Below are 25,861 nucleotides of genomic sequence, written 5' to 3'. Positions count from 1 at the left end.
CAAATCGAAAATTGTCGTGCATGTTTTTTATGTAAACGTCACTGTTTACATAAAAACACACTCTTGCTTAAAAAACTGATTTTTTGTATTTCTCTGGTGAAATTGCTTACACGCAATATTTGTATCATTTGTTCCAAATAGGAGCTGTCGTGCAATGTTCTCGCTAGGTGTAAGCGTACCCTAAGATCGCTTCAATTCAGCAGACAACCCGGACATCTAAACGACTTGACAGCCGAACCAAGAAAAACAGTCAAAACAAGGCAGCGCAACATACACACAAACACATACAGACAGCAAAAACGCACAGCAGCGCACACAGCTCACTAAACGCCATGATGCGCTAGCGAACACGACCGAGAAACGCTCTGCTCCCATGTTTTTCGTGTGTGAAGTCGCCCGCGGTAGGTTTTGGAACTTGGCATCGTGTAGTGTTGCAGTGAGTGCGAGTGTGAAGAATTGTCGTACATAGTGGGAAGAGTGCGTGAAGATTGCCGTTGTGAATTTTGGTTAGAAATTATCTTGTTCTTAATCGTGCACACACCTATATCTACACTCAGATACACACACACACGTTTACTTATACACACATTGGCAGCTTGTTCTGTGGAGATGGACGGGAAGGCTCCGGGAAACCGGGTAAAAGAAGCGTTTTTTTCGAGGGTCTACACATGTGCGTGTGTTAGTGTGCTCGCATTGTCGCTCATTGTGGAGTGGAGTTTTAAAAATCTGCAATATTGGTCGAACCAGTCGGATTGCAAGGAACTGAAAAGACGGAGGGAACGGTGGTAAATGGACATAGTTTTTTTGTAATAGAACAAGAATAGTGAGCTAAAAGTAGTCTAAAGTATGCAGTATGCAAAAGTAGTGTGAAGTATGCAAAAAAATGTTTTTCGTTGAAGTCAGGGAAAGGGAGGTGAGGTGATGGTTTCCGCAACACTCAAACCGCAACTCCCCGTTTGCGTTGTGTCGCTTGCTTCGATCGGGTTCGCTTGCTGCTGCTGCTTCTTGTTGGGTGTGTTTGAGCGCTATGTGTGTGTAGCGTGCGCAGACGAGCCGGGAGAAAGAAGTTTTCCTTGAGGAGCTGGTCCAGCCGCACAAGATGTGTGCTCTGCCGGTCCCTACAGTGTATGTGTGCGTTAACGAAGTTACACTGCAATTAAAATCGCAACAGGCAAACCAGCCTTGTGCCTTGTGCCTTGTGCTCTTGCAGCCTGTGTGTGCAGTTTGCAGCAAAAAGCTGAGCAATAAAAAGGTAGACGGACACGGCGACGACCCCAGCCCTTTAGGAAGCCCTGAAAGTTAGAAAGAGAACGAATCTGACCGACGGGGAGATTTACGCACACACACATACAGCTTTGTAGCAAACGCTCGCTGGCTGGCTGGCACAAAACAAAGGGAATTTCCCGTGAAAATCATTGCCCAGGTGGAGAAGACCGGTTCTACCATGGTCCCGACCGTAAGGTCAACTTCTTTAGCCATCGGAACGATACTGTATGCTGGCGTACGGGGTTTGTATGGGGGTGAAGAAAAAAAAAACACATCAATCGAACATCACAACCGTATTGGATTGAGCAGTGGAAAGCGTTTTTTTTATCTGACGCTGCTGGGTTCTTGAAGGATTTCTTTTCTTAGGTTCCAATACTGTTTGGAATAGTAGGACAAGAAAATTCACAAGTGCATCGTTTGTGGCCCCCCTGCACGGGTGTGGATTGTAGGGAACGAGCGAAGAAAAGATGGAACAAAAACACATTCTGACTGGAAAAATGAAAGGCCTCCTGCGCCGTCGCCACTAGTGTGTGTACGTACAAATGGTGTGGATGGTGTTCCACATACTACTCTAGCAGCAGCTTTCCGCATTTACCGGATTCGGATGGGTATCAAACAAGCCGAAAAGAGGGTGTTTTATTTGCGAGATGGCTAAACGTAGCTGTGGTGTAGACTAAAAACAGTTGTCTCACTAAATGTTATTGTTTCCGAAGCCGAAAAATGCATTAAGTTACATAAAATCATATATTTTTTCGAAAAGTAAATTTGTCTACTGGGTGAAAAACAGCAGAAAGATTCCAGCTCTTCTTTCCCTGCTGTACAACACTCGCTGGTAGTGTGCGTGTTTGTATTTGTGACTGTATTTTATTCGTCCTCCTGTGCGTGTGCATCTATGCGGGAGTGCCTGCCACACATAGAAGCCGAGCATAGAGGGCCCTCCTGGTAGCATGAAACGGGCCGCATAGTTTGCTCTTTCTATGGGGGAAATATAATTTCGCTTTTAATATATCATTTTTCGTTACTTTTGTGGGAAAAGATTTTCAAAATTAGCTATTGCAATAGAGAAACTGTATTATTCTTACTGGTTTGCAAAATGTTAGTTTCTTCTAATCTAAAAAAAGGCACAATTAATCGGGGTGCGGTATGATGCGCAGCAATGGAATATGAAATTGCTCGATTAGACATATTTTTTCCACGTCGAATGTGTCGAATGCAAAGTAATGTTGATATATTGCGAAAAAAGTATCAACATATCAGAATGGACAAATCGCTAATCACTGTGGACAAAGTGATTCGTTTAGACCTCGAAGCAAATGAATATCGCAAATGGCAAAAGAACATCCCTCCAGTGAATTGCGTTACAATTTGTGCATAAACTCCACAAAAAGCAAACAGCAAAAGTAAGCATAAGTTCCATCAAGTTGGGTCCGTTTTCGGTTTCCGGTTGACAGTAAGAAAAGAGGGCGTACTGGCTGCTGCTGGTATATCTCCCTTACCAACGATCCTGCCAGCACAGTGCGTTGTGTAGTGTGCGTGTTGGTGTGTTAGTGTGTGTGTGTATGTGTATATGTGGTGCACTGCTGTGCTGAAACCTCTGATCTTTCTCTGTGTATGTGTGCGTGCTCAAACCCTCGTAAGGATAAAAGGAAATACAAGGGCCAACGTCACGTGCACTGTTAAAAGGATCCGTGTAAAAGAAAAAAGGCGGCCCCTTGTCGGATGCGTACGAGAGTGTTTGTGTGTGTGTGTGTGGTGGGGGCCACTGTGCAAAACGAAGGGTGTGCTGTTTTCGATTCTCTATGTGTGTGTTTGTATGTTCATTGTGCGTGTGTTTGTACGAATATCCTGGGTTTTTTTTGGCCCCCGACTCGGGCGTGTAGTAAATGAAATGAGCTCTAATTTTCCTTTCCGTGACGGATTGCCCGTTCAATAGTGGTTGTGCATTACGGATTTAGTGTTAGTAAAACAGGCGTGTGGGTTGGAAAAATTTGTGTGATTTTATTTTCACGCCTTTCCTTTATCTCCAAAATATAGGCTAATAAATAGAAGCAAAGCGCGTAGTGTGCGTGAGTTAAATTGAAGCGAAAAGAAAAAAGGAAGAAAAGTGGGTGTAGTTTGTTGTGTGCTGTGTGAGTGTGTGAGTGCGAAAGGAGAGGTAGAGAGTGAAAACACAACAAGTAATCACGGCAAATCATCTCCCCGGGCGCGGTGGAGGAGCTTTCCCTCGCGACCATTTCGTCCAGCAACCCCACCTCCCCCTTCTCCTTCGCTTCCTTGAGGAAGTACATTTCGACGGTGCCTTGTGGCTTGGTGAACCGCACATGCACGCAGCGTGAACGGGGTGAATTTTCCTGCGCTCTTGTTGGTGGAAAAGCTGTAAAGTAGGCTACGGTTACGGCAAAGGACCCTCCCGTTCAACACACGCGCACGCTCCCCCGCAGAGCAGCGGCACAAGCACAAACACGGACGAAAAGGGACAGCGCCGAGAGTGAGAAGGCAACACAATTATGCGCCGGTTACTGTTGGATTGAGTGGTATCACAACTACATCTTCGAGCAAAAAAGCGAGCAAAGCAACCATTGCCGGAAGACAACACTACCGCACCGACTATCGAGGAGGCTGTGGTGCTAAACGGGATAAGGCAGCCTGTCCAGTCATTTCACCCGTCGTCCGTCAGCTGATCAGCGATCCTGATCCATCCCGGAGCCAATAAAAAAGGCTTTTTGCATCAAATCTTAACAGCACAAACCACGATCGCGGATCGTCTTCCTTAAGCACAACAACAACAGCAAGATGAGGTGAGTAGTATGTTTCAATGTTGGATGTAGTGGAGTGGAAGGTTATTTAATTTTTCACATTTTTTTATAACCGCCATCCAACCCTCCTGTAAAAATGCAGTGCAGATTTGGTGCAGTTTTAGTTTCCCTTGGGCCTACATTCACATTTTCGCTCCCTTAGTCTTAGCCTAGCAATCGGTTCGCTCTGTTTCTCGTTCCTGTCCCTTCGCACCACGCGCTGTGTGAAAAGAATGAGGTGAACAAAATAAAATAGGGCATCCCAATTAGCGTGGCTCTTTTGGTTCTAACGCCTGACTGGCCGAATGAATTGACTGGTGCGCACTAGATGGCTTTTTGAAGAGAGGGAGGTTTTTTATGATTTTTTTTCCTTAAATCATCATCCTGGATAATTCATCGAGTGAGCAATAACACACGGGGGATGAAAGGGGGAGTTAGTTCTTCGCCTTATCTCGGTTCAGTTTACGTTTCTGAAATGATTTGCGCGGTTCATTCACAATCTACGCCGGTGAGTGCAGCGTTGCATTATTCATCTGGAAATAATTTATAAAGCACGATCCGGGTGAAACTCGAGATACGGTACCGGTGCAATTAAAAATGCTCTACAGTGTAGCCAATTCTATTGTGTATTTTTTTCCTTTTGATGAGCTAAATGATTTAGGGTTCACTTGAGTTCATTGAATTTATAGCTATTTTGTGACCTAGTGAACGTTTGGTTCTGCGTATCAAAAGGATGGTAGACTTTAGAGCAGTAGACGGAATGTTCTTTTATTTTGTGTATTACATTTTCGCAATTTTTTGACATGATTAGTTTTTTTCTGAACACAACAGTTATCCTTTTGTACAACACACACATAACCGACAAGAACAAAATGTACTTCAATTTAAAAGAACATTTTCATATGTTTGATGCATTTTTAAATTTCTTTGAATAACTGTCTGTAGATAAGAAGATAACAATCTGGAGACGGCATATGCGAATTAGAAAGCTTTTTTTTCTTTTTTTATGTAAGAGATACAGGTGAATCTCGATATTCGACTGTATTCGGGACCGAAAAAATGTCCCAAAGCAAGGCATAACCGAAGTCGACAAATCGAAATCTATGATATCGTTTATTTTTTTAAAATAATATTCGATTATGTGTTAATTTTACTCCAATATTCAAGATTGAGTAGCTGGGGAATATTTTTAAATGTAAATGTAACGGTTATAATATTAGATTGTTTTTTGTTTAATACAAAGTGAATGTATATACCAGTTGAGTGTCCTCACCAAAACATCGACACACAATTTTACAGTTTTGTTCCATAACAAAATCTAGTATGCCATCCGGTTCAAACGATGTCGCGCAGGAGTAGTATGTAAGAAGCAGTCGTGGCCGAGTGGTTAAGGCGTCTGACTCGAAATCAGATTCCCTCTGGGAGCGTAGGTTCGAATCCTACCGGCTGCGTCACAGAAAGTATTTTTTCGGACCTACGCCTGACAGAATATAAAAGGATAAACCTTTTCTCGCTAATTAAGAAGAAGAAGAATAAGAAGAAATGGTAAATGGTTTTAATCAGGTGTAGCACAAAGAAGAACGAAGCCCAAAATCTTACGTGGCGGCTAGTTCTTGGATTAAAATGAATATGTGAAGGTTAGACGATTCAAAAAATAGATAATTCCTTCTCCAAATCTGATACAAAGGTAACAATTATTTAATCCGTTCAGCTAGAAAGGAAGGAGCAGTATACTATCCGAACCAAATATGATATTATACTATAAGTGAGGAACTTATCAGAATGCTTGTGTATATAACCTTTAGTTCAGTTCGACAGATCTCAAATATCGTGTAAAATTGAGAAAATTCAGGATATATTTAGGAGTGAGTACATCATCAAACAATCATCAAACCACCCAGTTTGTTATGGATATAACTGTCAAACCAGGATTTCCTGGTTCCGCCAGCGGTTGTTGTGCCAAAAAGAAGAAGAAGAAAAAACTGCATTAGATAAGGCCCATCTGATATAAACTAGCTTTGAAAAAATACATAAGTTTCTTCTGAATGACAGCTTTTTATTGTCAAAATCGTCCTATCAGCGAATCGTCGTAACTCGAGGATAGCCTGTACTAAAGTGTAGCTACCTTAATTCGAAGTGTTCAAAAGTATAAAAAGTTGGTTTATTACTGAAGGTGGAGTCTATTTTACGCGTCTGAAGTATTTGCCTTAAATATTGATCTGGTTAGAGCAACCCTGTTAGAGGAAGCAGTAAACTAGTTAAACACATATTTTCCGGAAGATTGTTAGTTGAAATCACGCAGAGCTAAAAATAGTGTTTTTTTAAATGCATTACATTTTTTTACAAAATTCTTTCAACTTTCTTGTTCTGTTTGCTTTGTACTTTAATAGCAAATTACTCTGTTTATATTTTAACGTTATATGAAATGCATGTGCCATAACTAAATGCTGTATTTTTGTAGTAAGGACACCACATGACTCAAACCCAATAAATAAACTTTTAATATCTCCACACAAAAAAAAAAATGCGTCATCTAAATTTCCTTTGCGACCGTGCTGTATGATTCATAAAGCAGACGACCTACCGTTGAGCATGTGGTAGTAGTGCTGCCCATTACATCGAATTGTGTTTTTACACACTATTTTCTTTCATTTCCTTTTTGCACGTTATTTGCCCGTTGCATTACCAGCTCTTGACGGTTTGCAGGAAAAGCTGGCACTTGGTCACCCCCATGCGCAAAAAAAAAAAAATCGCACACCCTAAATGAACGAAGAGCTCATGTGTGGACAAACATACCAATTTCCACCCTTCGGGCAGGAACGTTTGTGGCTCACGCGGCCTGCCGTAGCACCAGTTGGCCTTGACAATAAAAAGCAATTACCGCTAAACGGGGAGGAGAAGAAGAAGCAAATCGATTGCTGATTGGATAGAATGCACGCGAGCAAATCGTTAGGTTTAGGGGCCTGGTCGTGTTCTGTACTGACAGTGAAAGGGACAGCACCTCGAACGTCGAAAATTGAATTGGTTATAAAAATTAAAGTGAACCGTGCTGAGAGAAAATGCGCACCCCCTCCTCGGGTAAAAGAAAATGTTAACGAAGCATTTTTTTGTTCTTCATTTTTTTTGTTGGAAATATGTTCCCCTAGGGAGACTGAAGTACACTCAAGAACCAGAAATTTGTCACAGGGATAACTCTGAGCTTCGAAAGAATTTGCTTTATTTGATAAGCACTAATCGCTCATTCTGAATATGGTTTCATGACTCTTTCTCCCTTCCTTCTCATTCCACCAACAGCGAACAAAGCATCATTGGGGCCCGGGCCTCGGTCATGGTGTACGACGATGTGCAGCGGAAGTGGATACCGTCCGGCAGCTCGTCCGGTCTGAGCAAGGTGCAAATCTTCCACCATCAGCAAAACAACACGTTCCGCGTCGTCGGTCGGAAGCTGCAGGACCATGAGGTCGTCATCAACTGTTCGATCATCAAGGGGCTGAAGTATAATCAGGCCACCGCGACGTTTCACCAGTGGCGCGATTCCAAGTTCGTGTACGGGTTGAACTTCTCCAGCCCGATGGACGCGGAAGCGTTTGCCCGTGCGATGATGCACGCTTTGGATGTAAGTTGCTGTGTTTAGCCAGAACAGGAGAATTGTTTACGAATTTGCCTATTAATTTGGAATCAATCCTTTGCCCTACTCCCTCCTCCTCCTTTTTAGGTGCTGAGTGGACGCGTACCACCCTCGTCGACCATGCAAACGACCAATCCGAACCCGAGCCAGATGGCTGCGGCGTACGAGGAGGACATGGGCTACCGTACGATGACCCGTGAAGATGCGGCCATCATGCAGCAGCAGCAGCAAATGACTAGTCAACCGCCGGGCGTGGGACCACCACAGCAACCGCCGAACTCGATACCGGGCCCGGGCGGTGGCATACTATCCCCGCAAACGCCGACATCTCAAACGCTGCCATCACAAGCCACCCAGCAGCAGCAGCAGCAGCAGCAACAACAGACGCATCATCGTACAAACAGGTAGGAGGGGGATTTTGGCCTTCGCAAGTGGCTCTCTTCAACTCGAAATTGTCGACGGAGGGATGATGTAGACCGCTGGGGTTACACGCTAAAGTGTACAATGCTCTATCTGCTGTGCACTATTAGTGCCGATGTACGGGGTGGGTACACTCAAGCGGATCGGATCGGTGTTGCGAAATTGGGTCTCATGATTATAAGAGACGGTGGAGTTGCCCAATTTTAGCTCGAACCAAACTTAACGATTCAAGAAGGTTATATTCGGTAGGACGTAATGTAACAATTTTCTTTTTAAAAACATCCATAATCCTTCAACGGCTCAATGAAATGCAGACCTGCATGTTGAGTTTGGTGCATAAATACAAAAGGTATCAATATTACATTGCAGTTCTCTTGCACCGCTTTTGCCCCACTTTCGATGTCAATGATCTTGCCGGGGTCGTTCACGACCACCACTTTTGGTTCTTCTGGCTGTGCTCGGTGGTAGCGTGGACAAGTTTCTTAATTAGTTGCCCATCACACGTGTGTGCATTGGGGACTACATTCCACCTTTTCTCGCAAGAATTACGTCAAAAGAGCTTCGACTCAAAGGGAACGCGCGGGCGTGGCATCTCATTGCGTTCGAAAAGCACGTCCGTAACGCCGCTTAAGGTGCAACCGGAAGGAAGGTAGCGTTCCGATGTGTGTACTACTGTGCTCTTGTGTCGTTTGTGGTATCTCTCCATAAAATAGTGCTCAAGCTTTTCCCATTCTCCTCCACCGGACATGTATGTGCTACGCCAATGACTCCGGTGTGCAAACTGAGAAATGTGCACATCATATCTGTCCAGCGCCCGGACTCCACGGAGAGATCCAACTAGCGAAAGAGATTGGTTTCTGCCAAGTGGCGGTCATATATCCATTGGAGCGTTTATGAGCTGCGGCGGACGGACACTTTCCTACTGCGGGAGAAATAAATAATCAACCAGCGTGTGTGTTTTGTTGCCTTGTTTGTTGTGTTTGTTGCTTCTTTTCCAACAAATCGTAGCGGCACAGACATCGTCGCGCCCGGCACGCCACTCTCTTTACGATGCGAATAAATACATTGCGCTTACTCTCCATACACTCACACACACACACGTGTTTAATTGCTATCTCTTGCCGGATGCGGTGCATTCCTTTGGTGCAGCTGCACAGTTGCTTTTTTGCATTAACGCTCTGGAATGTGAGATATGAGGTGCAAGGAATATTCTACTGTAAGAGCGTTAAACATAAAGATTCAGTTACATATTTATGATTTTCGACACTATTCCTTGCAGTTATTTTGCTGAGCTTGGTAAAAACAAACATCTTTATCCGTGGGCATCAGTTTATAATAACTTAATCTGGAACCAAAAACATACGTCTCTTCTTGCCTGAACGAGCAGAAAAGCAGTAGCGCTGAAGATAGCGTGTTGCACACATACATTGCAACTTTGTGCTGGTAAATGCTGCCAATCGGACGCTTCCATACAAAGAGATTGTGCGGGCAGCTCATCTCAACCGGAACCGGAACACAACACCAATAAGGCACGAGACGCGCTCTTCGTCTGCGCACACACTACCGGGGGCGTCTCTTTGGATGAGAAGAGGCGGCAGAAGAACGCATGTAATCGTTTTATTAGTGTTATTTGTTTCCTATCCAGCGTCGGCGGAAGAAAGCGGCAAGAAAGTGTAATACCTTTTCTGCAACAATAAGCCGCATATACACTCGGCACAGAAAGCAGAGGAGTGCCCAAGTGTTTGTTTGTTGGTATGTTGCCTTTATTCATCTCGTGCCCATGGGATAGTATTTACGGCCCAGTCGCGCATACTCTTCAATTATGATTGCACGACGGTGAAGGGGTAGAAAAGCATTTTCCCTGATCGATTACTGTTGCGTTTGTCTCGCTTACGTCTCTTTCTCTGGCACGTTCGTCTTCCGTTGCGTATGCGATATGATATGCGCCGTACCGAGTCTGTCTGGTGGGGGTACTATCCGGATCGCTCTGGTAATGTGCTGCTGCATCTGCCAGACAGGAGGCGCCGAAGGTGACGACCTCTTGAATGGAGGTAACAGCGGCAACGGAGACAACAGCGGAAAGCAAATGTCGCCCCGATTACTTTGATTTGCGCGGGCAATTTACAGGGTTTCCCACGATTTATTGGTTGGTACCCATCAATTTTTGGTGGGTTCCCATATTTTATTCGTGCGTTCCCACGATTTTTTGGTCGTTTCCCAGAATTGTTTGGTCCAATTGTATTGATATCCAATCGGAAAATACCAAAAAATTATGGGAACGAACCAAAAATCTATGGGATACGACCAAAAAATCGTGGGAACGCACCAAAAAATCATGGGAACTGACCAATACATCGTGGGAAACCCTGTATCGTTGCATGGTGGATGAACTGCATTTGCTGGCAGATGCAAAATCAACGGTTCAGTGTCGCGACATAGTCCAATTGGTCCAGTGTCGTGTGTGATGGGAACCTATGATCGTCTCATGATGACTCATGTTACACAATTCCAGCAAGCTCCTAACAGGTTTGGTACATCTTCATTGCAGCACATTTCCTCTAGACAGGAAGTTTCCGTGAGAATTACGGAGTATTTCTGTGATTGAATGTCATTTCCCTGTTAGCATATCCCCCCATAACCTCAAAAATCATCGCTATTGTGTGTGGTCAACGAAACAAGAGAAATAAATTGAGATTTTGGAGAAAAGTGGTCTCTAGTGTTTTCCATCCTGCTGCATCTCTTCAAATTGGGGTGCTTTTTTAATGGTGAATGCAAATTCTACGGCGGTACTGTTGTGCTCGGTTTATCATCCTTTCGCGTAGTTGTCGTTTACGCTGATCCTGATTATGACGGGAGAAGATTGTTCAATCCTCCCTTACTGTAGACGGCTTTGTCTACGATGCTTGCCCTGGTTGTTTTGTTCGAGGGCGTACGCTGGTAGTTTTGTTGTATCTTTGGCTCTTGGTTTCGTTAGGCGATACGTCTAGTCCTTATCGCATCTTTGCCGTAACTCATACTTCCTTGCTACTGCTACATTATAAAAAAATATCTCCTATCGGTCCAGAGCTACTTTAGCCTCGAGTAGCGGTTCAGAATATAGGATCGTTGAACTTTCACTTATCATTTCTTTGGACGATTTCTACTACACATAGGCTACAGCGCAGCATGAGTGTCTAGCCGTCACTCTCCTCAATGATGGTGTATATAGGCAGACGTTTTCTGTTCTCCGCGCAGCAGCTAGCTTTTGGAACGGAACCATGAATGGAATCGGCTGATACGACGCTCAGCCACTAGCCATCCCTTTACATGGGGAATATGGGGAAGAATTTTCAGCCACTACTACTGAACCATGATGAAAAGTGGTCTGTGCTGCACGCTGCACTTCCAAGGCTGATTTCTCTAGGGAGAGATGAAGATGATGAACCCTTCAAACGCATAAGAGCCGCGAAGATTGATCGGAAAAATTAGAGCGCTATTTATTCATCATGCTGCATATGTGGGGCTGTGCCTGTGTGTGTGTGTGCATTATTGAGTGGAAGTTACTTCTCCTTATCCTATCACTTATCAGGGATTAGGCAACTGCTTTCCCCATAGATTGCGGTTACGTTGGGGACGCGTGTTTTTGGGCTTTTTCCTTGGTGCGTTCTTGATCTTTGTTTGGCTCATTAGCCTTAATCGATCGTTAATTATGCGTGTATGGTCTTTGTTTTGTGAGGTTGTTTGCGATAAGCAAGATTTATGTGGCTATACAGAAACTACAACTCATAAATAGATTAAATTCCGACGTTTTTTTCGCGTAAAATACGGTAAAATACATTGGAAAACGAGCTAAAATTGAATTATGTTTGTTGAAGACATCAGCTGATTTTACTATTTTTTCCACCTACCATCCACCATGCTGTTATTTCGATATGGTATATCATCCCTTGCTTGTCTCTCCATCTGCCTTTAGCAGATAATCGACCAGATATGTCCAGATTTCATGCGTGTATGGCACATGCGCAACATATTAATACCGAACAAACACAGCGCAAGTGAATTATTTAAGCTGTGGTCTTGAAGCTCAGAAATGTGCGAGCTGTAAAATTCAATTTACCACTTCACACTCTCACTCTTTCTCAAACGCGCTGCGAAAGCGTTATGTTTTGCTCTCGCCCACCTTCATCCGTCTTTCATGCCTAGTTTAGTATATGTTTTTTTTTCATGTGCGTACACGCACATATGAGCCGACCAGCCAGTCAGTCAGCCGCCAAGCTAATCAGCATACAATCGACACGCGTCTTTCGCGGTCCGTTGCGTGCGCTGGCACAGTGGCCTGGTTAGTGGGCTGCGTAAAGAAGCGGTTTGATGATATTTTTTCGTCCAAGCTCCGAGAGAGCCGAGCCGGTGGTGTCGGTTACTGATTATTGGGGTGAAGGATTCACAATTTTCCAATGAATTCACGGGCAATTTGTTGCATTAGCGCGCGACGAGTGGCGTTGTGGTCGGTGTGGCCTTGAATTCTGCTGTCTGGAGGGAATTCTGGAGGGAAAAGGAGAGAAAGAGTGAGATATGTGTATAGTATGTAAATGGGTTCTCTCGAAGGACGCTGGTCAGCACGATTGGGTGCTATCTTCCTTACCCCGGGTGTGCAATAAAATGCGTGTTTGAGAGCATTTACCACCGAACACCGTTTTCCTATGAGGACGACCCCCGAGCGGGAACTTCTGCCGGATGTTAAACACGCAGCACTTACGTAATTCTCGACCGTTTTGTTAAATTTGCACGGTAGAGCTGGTTTAAATGGGTTTGGTGGGAAAGGATACGTTGGGTTTGTTTTGTTAATTTCCAGCAAGCTCATTTTCTACCTTGGGCCACCGTTCAATTGAAGTCTCAATGCATTAAACGCCATAATTGATGGAAATTAACTGATCAAATACGTAATTATTTTGCCATCCGTCTAAATGATAGAGTTCATGAATCTATGTTTAAATGATCAATAATGGTATTCTACATTACATTACATTGTTGACCTGATTAATATAGCCGGCCTGACCATGCGATGCATGCGATCACGGATTCGGATGTATTGTAGACATCGTGCATTACAGGGTCTTCCAAGATACTTTCGAATGTGCACATCATTACAGGGTTTTCCAAGTTAGTTTCGAATGTAAACATTGTTATTCACCGCGTGCAAAATGTTGTTCCACATCGATCTGACATTTCATTTCCATCATAATAATTTTTAAAATCTACAGCATGATTTTCAACACGTTTCAAGCTGGATTGAGTTTTGCAGCTCTTTGTTGTATGTTGAGAATCATGTTTTGAAACTGAAATTTCATTTTGTAACAAATAAACCATTTGACAGCTTATTGGAATTTAGCTCGTGCACATGATTTTCAACAAACCACAAATAATTGTCAAACTCAGTCCAGTTTGAGACGTGTTGAAAATCATGTGGAAGAACTGAAATTGTGATGAAAATACAGTATTTGACAGTTGTTGAAAAACATCTCGCAAGCAATGAAAAAAGTTGTAGACATTGAAAATTAAACAATCAAACAAACCTATTTTCATGAAAAATTTTAATTCACATTTAAAGCTTTCTTAAAAGACGGCTGTACAAAAAAAAAAGTTAAATATCCTGTTTTTAAAAATAATTATAGATAAAACATCGATCCAGTCATTTTTTAGTAACACGTGCCACAAATTGCAACGAACAGCCTTTCCCATGCAATATCTGTTCGGTTACATGTGTAGTAGACCCCTTTCGTTTGCTCTGAAAGGTTTAGCGGGGTATGATAAATGTGCAGCTTTATTTTGCGTTTAATCCATAATGCGAAGAATGCCGCTTGGGACACGTGTGTGTTAATGTTTTTTTTTTTTGCTCAATCGTAGCATATTTGCATTTGTTTTGCATTTCTACCCCAACCCCTTTTACTTGTAACCGGTGGGATGCAATAGTGAAAGAAGGTAATGCATGCTAGTAGCTGTCGTGCTGAGTGTTGCTTCTCACAAACGCACACACACACATAAACCATCATCATCATCATCATCATCAATTGTTAATGGGAGTTGTTGAACTAGTTTCTGCCTTGTTTGGTTTACAGTGGTTACATTTCTCGCTTTGTCTCGATTGGCATTGTGTCCTGCTAACTGCTAATTGGCCTCACTTGTTTGTAATCCCGTAAGTGAGTGAGTGAGTTTTTTTTAAAGTTTGTTTTGCATATGCGTTTGGTTTGGTTGGGTGGTGCAGTTTGTTCAATACTTTCTTCCGGTTTGGCGTTGTCAGTTTCTGCCCGTGTTTGGTATTGTGTTTCAGAGCTGCACAGGCATATAATGGAACGTTGACATTGATCCAGTTGACGGTCACGTATAGTTTGTGTATGTAGGACTCCAATGATAACATAACAAAAATAACTTTAAATAATTATAATTAATAGTAGTAATTCCTGACATATGGTTGCAAAGAATCACAAAAAAACCCTTTTTTCTCTGCCGAATATGGGGCACAAAAGAAGCAATGTGTCTTAATTCTATTGATTTTTTCGTTCGCGTTGCATAAGCTCTCCTCCAGCAATGTAGCCTCCTCGTAGTTTGGTAAACATACCGAAATTGAATCATACTCAATTATGTCACCAATTAAGGGCGTATATTTTGTCACCAACCAACGAGGACGATTCGATCGATTAAGCACAAGGGCCCGAAGCCGCTATTTTACATCAATCGGAAGCGAATGATTCATTCGGCTGTCGGAGGGGGAAAGGGTCAGTCGCATTCCAGACCATCTGTAAGACCTAATCGAACAATTTGGGGTGCATTTGTATGGCATGTCTTGCTTCATAAGGTTAACTCTTGTAGTCTTGTGTTTGTACAGTTTTATGTGTGCTGCAATTGAACGTCTTAAGAGTGTGATATTTATGAGCGAATAATTTACATGCTCATGCTCCCTTTTTGACGCAACACAAGTGCGAGAGTGAGCCCACTTTGTCGTTAGAACCTGCAGCATTAGCAAGAACTTTTGTTGCAGGAAATGTTTGCCGCTTGTAATATACGCTTGCACGATACATTCCCTTCAATTGTTGCTATCCAGCAACGAGCAACGAGATATGTGCCTTGCAGACGCAGGAAGCTAAAAATGTACTTCCGCGAATTAGCTGTTACTTTCACGCTAGATTATTTATCTCATCTTTCCCCTGCTCTGTTCCGTCGTCACATCACTCCTCCTCGACAATGGCAAACTTTCCTGCGCCCGACACTATCTACACGGCTCTGGAGTATGTAATGGCTCTTGTGTGTTGATTGAAAAATTAGCCCTTTACTACGCCACAGACCGATGGGGGGATATATGTGCTCTGGAGTGCGCAAGCATTTACATCACTTTCGGTTGGTACAATTTTGGTGTCTGCGTGTGTTGGTATCTTTTGTTTCTACTGTCCCTCCAGGCCTTTGTTAGTTGGTAAGAGGAAGAAACCATCCGCTTTTAAGGTGTGTAGCAGCATGGCAGTGGCCGTATCAACGCACAGCACATGCCGTATCACCATCATCATCATTCTATAGACTTGACGGTAATGGAAATTGAGCAGATTTTGGTTTCCGATATGTCAGGAGTGTCTTGGTTCTTGTTTGATGCGTCAGCTAATGGTCTTGTAATTTGAGCCGCGATCAAGTAATTACTTAGTTGGCAATTATTCCCGAAGTTCGATCCCGATGCGATCTTTGGAGCATATTATGAACTTGAATTATTTTTAAATCTATAAAAATATGAGGCGATGGTAGGAAGTGGCGAATGTGTTAACAAAAAAGCAAATACCAATTTGTCCTGTTCACACCTGCTTCTTTTACCGTCCGTCTCACATGAATTACCTTTGGAGGGTGAAAACTGCGTAACATACAGGTATGCTTTTCGTGAGCGCTTGCTCCCGAGCACTGCAAACATGCCATTCAATGTTATGTTGCAGGAAGTTGCTCTAAAGCAACTGCAAAAGCCGACGGCACGCAAGTAATGTGTGGCATCTCTTAATAGTGAAGACAAGCGAAACATCCCAACACACCATCCGCCGCCCGGTAAACGAAAAAAAGGGGAAGCTATAATTGATGGATCATCATTATCGTCTCGCTCTGTGTGTGTATACATTTTTGGAAGGTTTGCAGGAGTGAAATTTGAAATTTTTTACTGAAGCTGCTCTCTCAGGGAAGTAATTTGGTCCCGTAGTTGGTGTGGAATCTGTACAATGCAATTGGCGAAGGTATGCAAGCCGATCATCATTCGCGCATCTCGATCTTTACGTTGCTTCATGCTAAGACTCTAACGCACGTACTGCCTTGTGGTGGTGTAGTCTGGGCTCTATTGTTTTTGTGTGGTGTGTTAAGAAGTTACAATTAAGATCAGACTGATTGCAGATACTGGATACACAGCAACATTGGGTGGATGTTATGGCAGCGAGTTGAAAACAAACTCGCAGATTGCTGTTACTGTGTTCTGTGTGAAAATCGATAAAGATAAGATATGTATGATGATATGTGTATGACGAATATAGAATGACGAAATCGGAGAAAGGGAATCGCAGAAAGAGAGAAGAAAGAGCGCTGTGATTTAATCGCGTTGTTTTGTCAGACATTTAGAAACAATACCTATGGGAAAATGATGACGAGCGTTAACAAGGGCCATAAAAAGTGGGTTAAGGAGAAGAAAGGGTCCGGATTAATATGCAGGGTATCTTAGATATGTTGATGTATTTATCAGTTAATGATGTGTGAAATTAGATCATGTGATCATGGCCCCGAACACTTTGTTGGATATAAGTAGTCTTTACCACAGAAGTTAGGCAATGAAACTTAGGGCGTTTAGAGATATTGAAAACTTCTTACCGCATTCGGAAGATTAAAGTCGTGCCATATTTTCGTAAAAGTATGATATCTGAAGATTCTCTGAAGCAGAGGTTTTTGTTGAATAGACATTAATAATCAACTCATATTCGTTTTTGGGCCTCCACAAGTACAAGAATGTGCTTGCCATCTTTATAGCGAAACTCCAATAGCCTAGACCAGCGATCGGCAAAGTACGGCTCGCGAGCCGCATACGGCCAACGATGACTTTTAAATGTTAAAATAAATATTATATTATTTTGAGTTTTTTGCAAATCAAATTGTTCTTCATCTAAGAATTGATGCATCACGCTTTTGTAATACGAAGATGTACAAGTCTCGTTAGTATTTTGTTATAAAAACGAGATTTAATTTCACCCATCAGTTAAAGGTAACGTCAAATGGCCCTCAATATAGTTGTTTTCGAAGCAATGCGGCCAGCGAGCCGAAAAGTTTGGAGACTCCTGCCCTAGTCCAGCGATCGGCAGAATACGGCTCGCGAGCCACATGCGGCTCTTTGCTGTCTAGATGGCGGATCTTTGCGCGTCCGTATATTTCATAGAATTTTTAAAAAAAATCTCCTATTGAGTTATCTATTTGGCTCTTGACGTACGAACATGTTTGCAGAATTTGGCTCTTTTGGTTCAAAAGTTTGCCGACCCCTGCTCTAGACTTATCAAACATTATACCACATATAACGCACTATATAGACATTCGCCCTGAAGGTCGATCTATTCTTGATGACAGGACTTCCCTCCGCATAACGAACGGATATTGGATTACAACAGAGAATGTTGTGCGCCGGACCTAATGGTGGTCACTTCTCTGCAGTATACACATTTTTTTTTACTTGCAGTGCAGTTATGTCCATAACCGCTTGGGAATAAAGATTGATGTTCTTTTGTATGTTTTTTTCGTCTTCTACTTGCTACACTCAATACACTGATATGTACCCAAAGTTCCCAGAGACATCACCCGGGGAGGAGGACGACTTTATTGTGGGTACAGTGCGCCAAACGTTGCGATGGCTCGTTTCTTCTTTTCTAGAATAATTAAGGAAAGCTTTGTGATTTAATTATGGTCTAGTTTTTTCCTTTCCTTCCGCGGGGGCGTCCTACCCCATAGTGCTGCGCTGCTGGCCTTTTGAAGTACAGTTTCTTCTGCTTGCTAGGCTACTATAATTGTGCCGGTGGTGGACGCTACCATTGATTGTGGCTTAAACGAAAAGTACTCTCCGTGTCGCTTTGCCCGTAGTAGGGGTGAGCTTTAAGTACGTGCGCACCGGACAAAGTATGATTTATCTTTTGTCCAACCACAACCGCATCATCATCATCATCATCCATCCCGCATGTGTTTATCACCGTGGGTAGCAGTTTTTTTTGTTCTGTGCTTTTTTCTGCTAGTACATAGTGGTGGCTGCTTGCTGCGGTGCCTCAGTCTCCCTCACGATTACACACACACAAACACAAATGATGCTACCACAATTAAAAACGTTTAAGCGAGCGCGTTGAAATGAAGAGGTCAGCAAAGTGGAAAAACAGGCGAAAAAAACAAGCTAAAAAGCGGAACCCAAAACAATCCGATGACACAGATTCCGGAAACTAACCCACACTCACTCCTCCACTGTGTTGAGAGTTTTCTGTTCCTTCTTCTGCCCTTTTGGAAAAGCTGGGACTGCACACTCATTACTCGCTTTGAAGTTTCTTTACTTTACTTCGCTGCCGGGTGTAAGAGTTTTGAATCTTGAGCAGCTGGCGGAGTGTGCTACCTTTCAACTATCATCTGGTTTGTCACTTCTTTTGAGTGTTCTTGGCTTAGTTTGCATGTTTTTTTTTCTCTGGAGGATCCATTCATTCTTTACCATTAATTTTTATTTTTTAAGTCGTCACTCCTGATTAAAATATCATCAAAATATCAATTTTGTGACGTTTTATAAATTTTGACCATTCATCTATTATTTGATCTATGCTTTTATTGAAACAAAACAATTATATGCTTTTGTTACCATTAAATTCTTCTTTCTTTATTGAGAAAGGAGCGGCACGGTTGCTACAATTTTAATAATTGTTGCTATTTGACTTGTTATTTCATTATTCAAAATTTATTTAAAAGAAGTTTCTAATTCAAAACAAGATAAAAAAAGTCTAAAATCTAAATTCTGCAGCTTAAGCTATATGCTTGCTACCATCAATAACTCTTATTCAGTAACCTGGTGGTACCAACCGTCGTTTACACTGTTTCCGTTGTTTGGCATTCTTCTCTTGAACGACACCGGAAGAATGCCACTTAAGCATGAGGGGTAATGAACACGGCAGCATGCGGGAAAAAAATGGACCTCGCAGTTACGAATGCTCTATCTCCTTTCCTTTCCATGAACTTTATACAGCGTAGAAAAGTCGTTGTTTATTGTATCTATCCTCCATGTACCTCATCCCTGTACTGCTTGAAGATTTCACTGATTCGCATTCAACGACAACTGCCATGTTGCAAAATCGCGAAAAGTGAGGTGCTGGCCATTCTGAGCTCTGCTGCTGTAGCTCGTAGTTTTGTAGTTGCTGGGAGTGTAAAATCCGTACCATGGAATGGATCTGCGGTGTAGCAGGTCCACAAGTCCACAAGTCTTCTTTCCCACTTTTTCTCACGAATAATGGGTGTCGGAAAAAGTTTACCACCAAAAACTCTGCGGTCTAGTTGTAATCTGCCTGCAGGAGTTTAGTTGGGAACTTTTTTGCTTTTTTGTACAGGCGTGGTAAAGACTGTATAATAGCGGAATTACGTGTCAGCAGTGTTGCTGCAAAATCGTGAAGACAGCGTGATGATGAACGGTGTTGATTATGATGATCCTACTACTCGTACTATTCTTTGCTCCCGTAAACTAGCGATGACTCTATTTACATTGTAGATTATTGCAACAGTTTCTACGTAATGCCTTTGTGCATAATTTGAATAAAGTAACCATGTAAAAAGCATGGTTATGATATTAAGCTATAGCTTTGACATTGCTTATCGAATCTTTTATCAAATGCATTCTGAAGCAGCTAAATGGTTTTCATTCCATTTATACCATCCATGACATGCATAAAGCTTCTAGATTATTCCTATCAACTAGTCATTGTAATGCTTTAAATATGCAGCTTCTCGCACCTTACAGAACGGCAGCTCAACCTACCAGCGATACACCTATTTTGCAATGCATGCATCGTCAACATCCGCTGTGCATTCGTCACAGCTGTAATTTTCTCAGTAATAACCGGTGTCAGCGAGCGCCAAGCTCTCTTTGTTGTGCACTTACTCACACCTCACCTTTGCTTTGTTGCGTAGAGTGGAAGATTTGCTTGAACTTGCTTCAAAGGTGCTAAGGAGTCTTGATCGCGAGTCTTGCTTATCAGTCGCGAATGTGTTGAGGAATTAATCATGTTTTGCTTTGCTTGACTGTGAAGAACTTGGCGTCGTTTGATTCTACAAACGTCGTGCAGTCATACATGTTTATCGTAAATGTTTCTGCGATAAGATATCGCTTCGCACCACTAAGCATCGTATATGTACGTAATATTGCAAAAAACTTCCCTTGGAAGCTATCCACTGCTGACTTGGGAACGAAAACAAAGCAAAGGCAGAGCAACACTGAATACCAATATCAATAACTTCATTTTGGTTTCTGTTTCGTTATGGCTCTTCAACGTAATTAATCCATCTGTTGATGGGTTGAAAATCTCCCCGTACAACGATGATCTTGTTGCTGCATCCAAAACGCCATCTCGTTTAAGCGGGCATAATTATGACTACCGCCGTTAATCGAAGAGTAAACACAATCTCTCCACGTTTTGGAAGTAGTTATGTTTCATTTCCGACCAATTTCCATGATTATCCCTCTATTTCATTGTTCCTTTCATTTCTATGCGCCGCTGGAATCAATGTGTGAGGCAATGGGGTGGAAGAAAGGGGGGAGGGGCAAAAGGCAAAGAGCTTCCCTAGTGAGGGGAACGATAGTGTCACTATCAGTAGAAGCAGCTGGAAGTAGAAAAGAAAGAAGACAAAAAATATGATGCACAAACCCCAGCCTAAAACCGAATGAAACCGAAATCAGAGCGGGAACATTAAAAAACCATTCTGTGGCTTCTGTTGCTCGTCACGATTGTGTAAGAAAGGGGGAGTGGTTGGGTGGTCGGTAAAGATCATAGGTCATTACAAGCCTAAGCATCGGGTCGAATATTCATTTCGAAATTATGATATCTTTAGTTGGAGAAGGTTGGAGTGTGGTTTAGTGATGGGAAAAAATGAAGTCTTCGTCGGAACGGAATCGATACCTAGCTAGCTAATAAGTTTTCTGAAATTGATGGTGGATAGTAGGTCTGGAACCGATTCTGGAACTGGTTCTGGAATCAGAATCGGTTCTGGAATCCGAATCGTTTTCAGAATCAAAAACGGCTCCAAAATCGTATCGAAATCGGCATGGGAGTTGATTCCGAACACCGAATCGGAATCGGGTAGGTCCAATTCTGATATCCCACCACTAGCGTGGATTGCCATGAAGAGATGTAAATGCAGAGGGATTTTGGTACTAAGTGTAATTGGATTGAATAAACAATGGTTTTGTATGAGGATACTTGGCAAAATAATTATTATACTTTGGTTATAATTCCAAAACGCTTAATTATACATATGACTCGATTTTTGGAATTATCTGTAAGTAAAGTATCACTTTGACGTAACATGAAAGACAAAGTTTTTGACATTCTCTGTGGAAGTGATCATACTTTCTTGAGCTAAAATTAAATTAAAATTACACAACAAATACAACAAATTATAATCCGAAAACTCTGAATGCAATATAATATGTGTTTTCAGAATTTTCAATGTAATCACTCGTATATTTTTTTATTAGAGAGTTTATGAGAGTTACGCACCGTCAGTCGTCGTCGTAGATTCACGAGATTTGTAAATGATGGAAGTAAGTTCCATCCAGAGTCTTTTGAAATCAATTGATATCTAGAGTCAATACTCATTAAACATGAATCACCTTGTTTCGGACACTGTTTTCTTTCTTTGTGACATCCTCGTAGCTTGTCCTGTTACAAGACTTGGATTCTTTCACTCACTTTCAAATATTTATCCAGAATCAATAATCCTGATCAGATTTGTTTTGTATACGGTTATTCTTACGTGACTTGATCTGCTTTTGTAATAATGGTCTGAAATCCTGTAGAATGTCATAAGATGATAGTGGTGTGAGTAAACAATAAGTTAACAGCCTCCTCGACAGCAATGGTAAAAGTTTACACCAATCTATTACAAGTATTGATCTCAGCTTTTCCCATCACAGTGTGTCACATTTAATTTTACCCACAATTTCCTATCGCACGGATTCCCTTTCGTCGTCGTCGTCCTGGCTGCAATTCTTGTCTGCTTGTTGTGGGTTATGATAAATGAACTGCTAAACATGTCTTGGCTGTGAAAGGCGCACCGTGTTATTGTACCGTGCACAACTCTCCATTAGAATAAATCTCAAACGTCAACGAGAGCTGCACAGCGCGCGTAAGAGGAGGCGCACAAATAAATACGAGGGAAAACTAGGAAACGTGCATATCATCATCCAGAACGACGACCGACCGTTTCCTGTATCCAATCCCGCTCCCTGCTCTCTTGGCCTCGTTTGCCACGTGCCCCTACCGCCGCCGCCACTGCTACACTACTGCTGGTAGTGTGATTGTAATTTCCTAAAGATGAAGAAAAGTGGGTCGCGTTCTAACGACGAATGAAAAAAATGGATAGAAACTGCTAGTGCCACTGTTACTACCGCTTCCGACGTTCCCGTATTCAAACACACACACACACACACTAAACACGTTAAATTCACCCTTGCACACGTCCCCGGGAGTGATGAAATTCCTGGAGTGTGTGAGAGAGTACATTACTCTGCGGATTTGCGTGCTCTAAGGGCGCACCCACGTAGTAGTAGTAGTACTACTACTCGTCTCAAGTACATTTCAACTTACTTCCATTAACTTCGCCTGTTCGCGTTGCATTGTTTTGCCACTTCTGCTTTCTGTGTCACCTCTCCAGAGCGCGGTGAAGCTGTTGTGGTGCGGTCCCCATATTCATTGTGCTTTCTGTAGGATTGTATTTTTGCGACCGTTGCCGTCTTGAAAGCGTTACATATTTTTACATTATGTTTCACTTTTTTTTGTCTTTTCTCACCCACTAATGTTCTATTTTGTGGAGTGGTTTTAGAGGCGAGTTACTTTTGTGAAAAGTGGAAAGAATATGTGGAGTAGTTGCTTTCGGAACCTGTGAGAAGAGGTTATGGACCTATCCTTTCCAAAGTCTTTTGCGTACATTAAACCATCATTTTTCAGTTGTTTGTGGGTATGGGCGTGTTATAGTCTGTCACTTCTTTTTCCAAGAATTCTAGCCACCAAACCCCAGTCTTGCCGTCTTTCATCCGATCGAAGAATTTAATCTCATACTACTGTTTTACCGTTTCTTTTAATACCATTGTTTTTCTAACCTAATAAACAGAGTGCTTCTCCGATTTCGTTTGGGACACTGGCGGTGGGGAGAATAGCAGCAAACCTTTATAAATCCAACTATCGTCTGGTGTGGTGGTCGGGTTGCTCGTGTGAAATCCAAGAACCGATGTAGAAATGATCGGTATGGGAACTCTGTTGAAAGAGAATCCACCCCAAAGGCCCCACACAATCCATCCCCCGCGAGCTGCTGGATGAGACATTCACACACCCATCTGCCAAACCAGGGTGGTTGGTGGTGCGTAAAGAAAGGCTTTCTTTTAAAGGCCATATGCAAAACAGACGGAAGAATATGTTGTTACCACACACACAAACACATCCCGTGCACGCAACTAACCGCGTTAGGATGACAGAGGTGGCTGCAATATGGTACAGCAGATATTGGAAGAAATGTGGGGAAGGTGTGGTGGGCAAAAAGAAAATGCTACGTACATTGGGCATGATTCATTCAAGTATAAACATTGTACACTCGTTGGCAAATGCACGCTCTTCTCCACGTGGATGTGAAGCAATGTGCACTGTAGTTGTAGGAGTAACACACATTTACGCTTTCGTACTTCGCTCGCAATATGCTAAGGTGCACGGGATTGGTTTAAAGCAGTTCGGAAATGAGAATGGAAATTTGATTTGTTCAAATTTGTCTTTGCTTTTCAATATTTCAACGCATAACGTGTGTTATCTCGCCAAAATGTAGATCTTTCCACTTTGATGTTTTAAGGGAGATTGCCCTTAAATATGTACCGTGTCACATTCACTGTTCCACTCCAAAAACACATTACTAAATCAAATATAACACTTCTAACAGCAACACTGAACCACAAAATCCCTCTATTTTTGGGAAAGGAGTTTCGACTTTCGTTCGACATTATGCCCATGTGTGTGTGTGTGTGTGTGTGTGTGTGTGGTACGTTTAGTGTTGAAATTTGATAGTTAACAGCTCCTGGTTGTCATTAGCGCCCGCAAACGGGGGTAGAAAATTGAAAAATCATTCCCAAACAAAGAAAATCGTTAGCGGAAATTAAACATCAAGAAAGCCGAAAGCCAACGATGACGGATGGACATTTTCCGCCTGTTTCCGGCTGAGTGGTTACGGGTCATTGTTATGTTTTGTGTTTTTGGTAGTTTCATCACAGAATTTGTGAAATATGTGCCATGAAAATGAAAATTGGAAGGGTTTCGCTTGTGGAGAAAGTACATTGTCTCTACTGCTACGGCTTATTCGTTTTGTAAGAACTGCTTTTCTCTGAGTAGGATAAGCAACGTTCGGCTTTCGGAACTTTTCCCCGTTTTTTGTTTGTGCTGCCCTTGAAACACTATCTCGAAAATTTAATTTACAGTGAAGGCAATCTAATACGTTTAACCGTCGACCACTTTCCTGTTGAATTCTGCACAATGATGCTCTACGATATCCATTATATTATCCTCCTCTCCTAAGCAGAATGTAATACTTTTGCGCCCAGCACCTAACAAACTTCAAAGTGCTCGACAAACACCAAACCTCATGAGACATGCCGGCTTGAGCTCTAAATGAAGACAGTGCGGAGGGTTCCGGAAAAGAAAAAAAAGAACACAGGTTACTCATCAAACATTCGTCGGAAAGTCTCGAGGGTTGCAGCTAAACTTTATACCGTTCTTACAGCCCGTGATGGTTTCCCCATTTCGTTTCAAAGTTTGGTTCTCACGTGAATTCTAGCGCCGGTGGTAGGTGCTTCCAAGTTTGTGCTGCGTCAAAGATGCAATTTGCCATGGGCGCCTAAAACATTGCACCCATTTCTTTGTCGTGAACATTACCGCCTGGTCCCCTTCTTCTTGAATGTAAGCCTACGCTTAATGCGCTTTTGCGACTGTTTATTGTCCCGTTTCATTGCTCCTAATCTGTTGGCTGGTCTGCGTAACGAAGCAACGTAACGAAAACACAAATCTAAGGCGCATCGATTTTCGAATGTTCCACAAAATGATGTTGCACGCTTTCATGGCACATTGCTGCTGATGGTGCTGCTGATGGATTGAGGCGCGCATAGGCACGATGGTCGGGTTAAATATATATAGCTCGTCGATGCTTTTTTTCTGAACAGCCAAAGACCAATCCGAAGCCTCCCCCTCACTCCGGACCTGTTTGTCAATCCTGTTCCCGAGCCGGTAAATTGTGTCATTAGCTTTCGCGCCCCGCTATCCTGCTTTCGGTTTCAACAGCAAGAAAAAGCTAACCTTTCTGTCACCCACGCTTATTTGGCTTATCGAACTTTTTGGGGTCGGTGGAAGGCGTCCGATTGGAAAGGGCGGGGTAATCCACCGGAAACGATGAATCGATTGTCATCTAATTAACGTCCGGTGTCAGGTCCCGGGGATGAATGAGCGGACCCGTCTGCAGA

General features: G+C 42.6%; 1 protein-coding gene and 1 non-coding gene across 20 annotated transcripts in view; both read left to right on the top strand.

Annotated features, from left to right (window-relative positions):
* The first annotated feature begins 270 nt into the window (after nt 1-270).
* LOC4577692 (protein enabled) overlaps nt 271-25,861 on the top strand; it is a 38,395-nt gene continuing 12,804 nt past the window's right edge. For 8 of the 19 annotated variants that reach the window (XM_061661430.1, XM_061661426.1, XM_061661425.1 and 5 more), the window contains exons 1-4: nt 271-401; nt 3,301-4,064; nt 7,356-7,677; nt 7,777-8,093. In XM_061661430.1, the coding sequence (XP_061517414.1) occupies nt 4,060-4,064; nt 7,356-7,677; nt 7,777-8,093 (644 nt within the window). In that variant the 5' untranslated portion in view covers nt 271-401; nt 3,301-4,059. Of the gene's footprint in view, nt 507-2,307; nt 2,362-3,300; nt 4,065-7,355; nt 7,678-7,776; nt 8,094-25,861 lie in introns of those variants that run through there. The other 11 variants (XM_061661422.1, XM_061661417.1, XM_061661429.1 and 8 more) reach the window with 5 other exon arrangements.
* Nucleotides 5,431-5,512, top strand: Trnas-cga (transfer RNA serine (anticodon CGA)). Its single transcript has one exon. It is a non-coding gene; the product is annotated as a tRNA-Ser (tRNA).

Source organism: Anopheles gambiae, chromosome 3 (assembly GCF_943734735.2).
Source record: "Anopheles gambiae chromosome 3, idAnoGambNW_F1_1, whole genome shotgun sequence".
In the NCBI taxonomy this organism is placed as follows: domain Eukaryota; kingdom Metazoa; phylum Arthropoda; class Insecta; order Diptera; family Culicidae; genus Anopheles; species Anopheles gambiae.
Note: the sequence above shows the minus strand (reverse complement) of the source record. Positions and strands in the feature narration are given on the sequence as shown.